The following is a 5,822-nucleotide window of genomic DNA, read 5'->3' as shown; positions in this document are numbered from 1 at the left end:
TTTAGGAGTCACTCCAGTGAGACACTGAGGACCCTGAGGAACTTTTCAAAGGCAGGTACCAGTTAAGAGTTGTGTGTGTGTGTGTGTGTGTGTGTGTGTGTGTGTGTGTGTGTGTGTGTGTGTGTGCGTGTGTGTGTGTCCTCAGTGAAGTGTATCAGTCTCTGCAGTAGCTTCCAGCTGCAGCAGTCAGTTCAGTTTCTGTTCAGTCTGACTGAGGGAGGTTTTTGTACGACGCTTTTTCACTGTGTGAACACCCACTGACTGTTGATGATGTGAAAACTCTGACAGTAGTAAACTGCTGCATCTTCAGCCTGGACTCCACTGATGGTCAGAGTGAAGTCAGAGTTTGATCCACTGCCCGTAAAGCGACCTGGAATCCCTGATTCTCGAGTGCTGGCAGCATAAATGAGCCGTTTAGGAGTTCCTCCATCTTTCTGTTGGTACCAGGCTAAGGCATGGTAAGTAGGGCTGCTGCCCCAACTATGAACATTCTGACTGGTCCTACATGTGATGGTGACGGAGCCTCCCAGAGCAGAGCTCACTGCTGCAGGCTGAGTCACTGTGACCTGGCCTCTGGACTCTGAGGATACAGAGACAAACACATAAAGCAGCGTCATGGTTTTGTCGGCTTCATTTCAGAGGGACGGATGTTCATAGAGGAGAGGAGTTTGATTCTCTGGACTTTACCTGTGAAGCAGCAGCAGAGGAGAGTCCAGATGAGGACGGAGGTCAAAGTCATGTTTTTGATGAGGAGGATTTCTGTGGCTTCTGTTGTCATGAAGGACAGCTGTCAGTCATCCAGTGTTCAACTGTCAGGACTATAAACTCTCCCAGAGCACTGGAGCATGGTGCTGCTGATGCAAAGTGGCTCTCTATGGAAATGCTCTGACCGACTCCAACAGGGACTTTAATTACCCTGATGATGCTGTTTAATAATGGATCAATCAATGAATCTGACTATTGATTAAACATCTTTTAACACCAATCCAATCTGATTTTAGGTTCATGTTTCTGGACAAATTGATGGAGAAAAAATGTCTTTGGTTCTAACAAATTAAACACTACAGAAACAAAATAGTTCCAACATTAAAACATGATCAATAAAAACATGCTGTCTTAAACTTTGTAGCATTGTATTATTGTCAGTTTTGATTGAATGTGTAAAAATGTTGCACACAGAGACTCATTTTGGTGAGTTTGTTTGTGTCAAAGTCAGAGAGCCGTGTCTCTCTACAGTGAGAGGTTTTTGTACGGCGGCTCAATGAGTTTGTATCACTGTGGTACACGTTCGGTGGAGGAACCAGACTGGAGTTTGGAAGTAAGTCAAATATTTACACTTGAAATGATTTCAGGAGCTTCTTTTCTTTATTGTTTCTTTCTATTCAAACTGTAGGACAAAAGTTTCCTTTCACTTTTTAATTGAATGTTTTTACAGGGATATAGACAAAATTCAGCCCAGCAATAGAAATACAAAAAATCATTGTAATAGAAAATATAAAGCTGGGTTAATTATAGTTTCTCACTTTCATTGTAAAATTGCATCTTGGTAGTTTGAAAGTTTAGTTCAGTGTGTCAAAGTCAGAGAGCCGTGTCTCTCTACAGTGAGAGGTTTTTGTACGGCGGCTCAATGAGTTTGTATCACTGTGGTGGACTTTTGGTGGAGGAACCAGACTGGAGTTTGGAAGTAAGTTTCTGCACAAATACTAAATCTAATGTGTAAAGTAATGTTTCAATTCAGTTTGTTCATGTTTGATGCAGAAAATATTTCTTTTTTAAATGTGACACTTTAACTATGAATGTTTTTATTTGTCCTCCTTTACCATGGAGGTTCACTCAGGACAGTTCACTAAACAGTTCTTTACAAATTAGTGTCAGACTGAAAGTTCAACTTGAAGCTTGAAGTGCAGAAAATATAAAACCTGTTTTTCAAATGTTTTGTCAATATTACATTTCATTTTACAAATCAATGATAACCGTTTGGACATGAATTAAGTGTCATTGATTGAAGTCAAATGAACGATGTAAAGATAAATCATTCCATTTAAAAATGAACACTATCTCAGATATTTTCAAAAACTGTTTGACATTTTGAAAATCTATTGACCTGTTTGATTAGGATGGTCATTTGATTGTTACTTCATATTTTCACTTTGCTTCTGTTTTGACTCAAAAGTTTATAATACTGTTTGTTAACGCTTGTTATAATTATGCAGAAGAAGTTTTAAAATCAGGCCAAATTTCATATTTCAATTCAAGCTTAGTTCTGTGTATTTCAGGTCATTCTGTGTGATGATTGTCTCTGTGCTGATGTGCATGAGAGGCTTCTTAAAGGGAAGTGAAACAATGTGTGAGTGAGTGACTGATGGAGCAGAAAAAACATCTGACAGAAACTCCTTAATGCACAAAATCAACTCTCACACAGTAAAGGTGTCCAAGTGTCTGCTGTTTGATTGACAGCTGTGTGCTCCCTGTCCTCTAACCTGATTGGTGTCTCCTAGGTGATGTCCGTCCCACCCTGACGGTGCTGCCCCCCTCCAGTGAGGAGCTGCAGCAGGGGAAGGCCACGCTCATGTGCCTGGCCAACAAGGGCTTCCCCTCAGACTGGAGTCTGGCCTGGAAGGTGGACGGCGGCAGCAGCAGCAGCGGGGCGCAGAGCAGGAGCCCCGGGGTGCTGGAGAAGGACGGCCGCTACAGCTGGAGCAGCACCCTGAGGCTCACTGCAGACCAGTGGAGGAAGGTGGGCTCTGTGACCTGTGAGGCCTCCCAGGGCTCCCAGACTCCTCTCTCAGAGACTCTGAGGAGAGACCAGTGTTCCCAGTACTGATCTGACTCACTGGGACTCTGCTCCTGGTTTTCCTCTGCTCCTGCTCTCAGTCCGACCCCCTGTCTCTTAAACTCTTTTTCTCTCTGTTTCAACATGAACGTGTTTCTGCTTGTGTTAATGGTTTCACCATTTCAAACAATAAAGATTTGATCATGTATATTCTAACAGTGAATTGTCCTGAGACTTTCTTTCTTTGATACAGACTGTATCATTAAAGATAAGATTAGATAAGATACACTTTATTGATCAGCTCAAAGTAAAGGACAGGGTAAAACAAGTGATGGATAAAAGAGGCAAGACAAAAAGACAATAAAATACAATAATATAAAAATAATCATAAATATATACACTATGTACACCTTTCACTTATTGTGGATGGTTACGTTTTTGTGCAAAAAAACTGCACCAAAAACACACACGGTGTGTATCATGGTGATATGGTTGATGATGAGTAAAGTGAAATATTGCAGAATAAATAACAATTGCACATGAGAGGTATTAGCACAGACATAATTGCACGGTATGGATGAGGTAATAAAAATGCATCAGTACATGTACCAAAGTATACTTTAATAATATGTTACAGTAGATATGCATACATAGAAAAACAGTGCAAAGCAGCTGCCATGTAGTGACTGGTGGATGAGTGACAGAGTATTGTGATCAGACAGTGATGCTGATGTTATAAAGTCTGACTGCAGATGGGCTGAAGGATCTGCGGTAGCGCTCCTTCTCGCAGGGTGGGTGTCTCAGTCTGCTGCTGAAGGAGCTGCTTAAGGTCCCCACAGTCTCATGCAGGGGGTGGGAGGGGTTGTCCATGATAGATGTCAGCTTGGCTAACATCCTCCTCTCACCCACCTCCTCTATGGAGTCCAGAGGACAGTCCAGGACAGAACCGGCCCTCCTGACCAGTCTGTTTAGTCTCTTCCTGTCCCTCTCTGTGCTCCCTCCTCCCCAGCAGACCACTGCATAGAAAAGTGCAGACGTCACCACAGTGTCGTAAAATGTCCGTAACAGAGCCCCGCATACTCCAGAGGACCTCAGTCTCCTCAGCAGGTGCAAGACGTCTGTGTTGTGTGACCAGTCCAGTTTGTTACTGAGGTGAACTCCCAGGTACTTGTAGGTCTCCACCCTCTCAATATCCAATCCCTGGATGTTCACCGGTGCAGTCCGGGGTGTCCTCCTGCAGAAGTCAATCACCACCTCCTTCGTCTTGCTGGCGTTGACCTGAAGATGGTTGAGCTCACACCAGTCGACAAACTCCGTGATGACCTCCCTGTGCTCCTGTTCGCTCCCCTCAGATACACACCCGATGATGGCTGTATCATCACAGAACTTCTGGAGGTGACAGCTCCCAGAGTTGTAACTGTAGTCCGAAGTGTACAGGGTGAAGACAAAGGGGGAGAGCACTGTACCCTGTGGAGCCCCTGTGCTGCAGACCACCATGTCCGAGTCAGTGAACTGTAGCTGACATCAACATATCATGCTGTTTCCCCCTCAGAGCTCAAAAACTTGAATAATCTTATAGAACACTGATCTGGTGATTTGTGGACATGTTAGTCACATGTTTGGTATTTTTTCTGTGTTGGTTCTTTTTAATTCTTTTCATAAAATGTAAAACTGAGATGAATTTTCAATAAACAGGTGTTTGTGAGTTATTTGTGTCCTGTAATAAAAAAGGGAACAACTCTTCATATGAAAACTATGACTCCAGTCTGAGACCTTTATCTCCTTCATTTTTAGTCATATAAAAATCACAGCAAAGAAAAAGCATTTTAAGAAATCAAACGCTTCATGTTTTCTGAAGAGACTCTGATCAACTCATAATAACAACATTAACTGTGTGCCACAGTAGGTACGAGGGAGACGCTTCACAGAATAAGATGGTAGTAACTTTGTGTTGAGCATGGACCTAGAAATGAATGAGACTCTTTGTTCTTTCACTCATCACCTGAGTCAAAGTACCTGATCCATTAATTACACTTTCATTGGAATAATGGATCATCTTGGAACGTGTCCAGTCTCCTTGTGGAATAACAGAGTTTCAGTTTGATGTACTTTGTGCACAACAATTAGCCCTTTAGCTCCACTGTTTTATCTTGTTTGATGGTTTTACTGCAGAAACAGACGACTGACAGATGTTACCAACTGGCTGAAGTGATAACAGAGTTCTCACAGCTTCATCTTTGGACATTTAACTTCAGTGAGGAGCCAAATATATGTGAGCTAACATATAAAAACACATCATTTAAAGGATGTAAAGCTTTGTTTGGACCTTATAAGTTCTCAGATGATCATCTGTCTTTGTGTTTTCTTTGAATTATGAGGTTGAAATGGTACTGAGTCAGTGTGCAGGAGGGGTCAAAGGTCATGAGGCTTCTCTTTAATTGTCCCATTTTGCCTTCATGTATGGTGTGTGTGTGTCTGTGTGAGTGTGTGTGTGTGTGTGTGTGTGTGTGTGTGTGTGTGTGCGAGTGCGTGTGCGTGTTTCTGTGTGTGTGTGTGTGTGTGTGTGTGTGTGTGTGTGTGTGTGTGTGTGTGCGTGTGTGTGTGTGTGGGTGTGTGTGGGTGTGTATGTGTGTGTGTGTGTGTGTGTGTGTGTGTGTGTGTGTGTGTGTGTGTCCTCAGTGAAGTGTATCAGTCTCTGCAGTAGCTTCCAGCTGCAGCAGTCGCTTCAGTTTCTGTTCAGTCTGACTGAGGGAGGTTTTTGTACGACGCTTTTTCACTGTGTGAACACATACTGACTGTTGATGCTGTGATAACTCTGACAGTAGTAAACTGCTGCATCTTCAGCCTGGACTCCACTGATGGTCAGAGTGAAGTCAGAGTTTGATCCACTGCCTGTAAAACGATCTGGAATCCCTGATGCTCGACTGCTAGCAGCATAAATGAGCAATTTAGGAGTTCCTCCATCTTTCTGTTGGTACCAGTTTAAAAAGTGGCTGCTGCCCAAACTATAAACATTCTGACTGGTCCTACATGTGATGGTGACGGAGCC

General features: G+C 43.0%; 1 gene segment (V, D, J or C); it reads left to right on the top strand.

Annotated features, from left to right (window-relative positions):
* Positions 1 to 1,278: 1,278 nt before the first annotated feature.
* Positions 1,279 to 2,824, top strand: LOC138608620 (Ig kappa-b4 chain C region-like; the record flags this gene model as incomplete). The annotated part of the segment is given in 2 exon segments: positions 1,279 to 1,318; positions 2,499 to 2,824. Coding segments are annotated over 2 exon segments (366 nt in total), but the record flags the coding sequence as incomplete, so codon positions are not given.
* Between the last annotated feature and the right edge of the window lie 2,998 nt (positions 2,825 to 5,822).

Source organism: Semicossyphus pulcher, unplaced genomic scaffold (genome assembly GCF_022749685.1).
Source record: "Semicossyphus pulcher isolate SPU_LCO1_2020_fin unplaced genomic scaffold, fSemPul1.0.p SCAF_5, whole genome shotgun sequence".
Classification (NCBI taxonomy): domain Eukaryota; kingdom Metazoa; phylum Chordata; class Actinopteri; order Labriformes; family Labridae; genus Semicossyphus; species Semicossyphus pulcher.
This window is presented reverse-complemented; position numbering and strand designations above follow the sequence as displayed.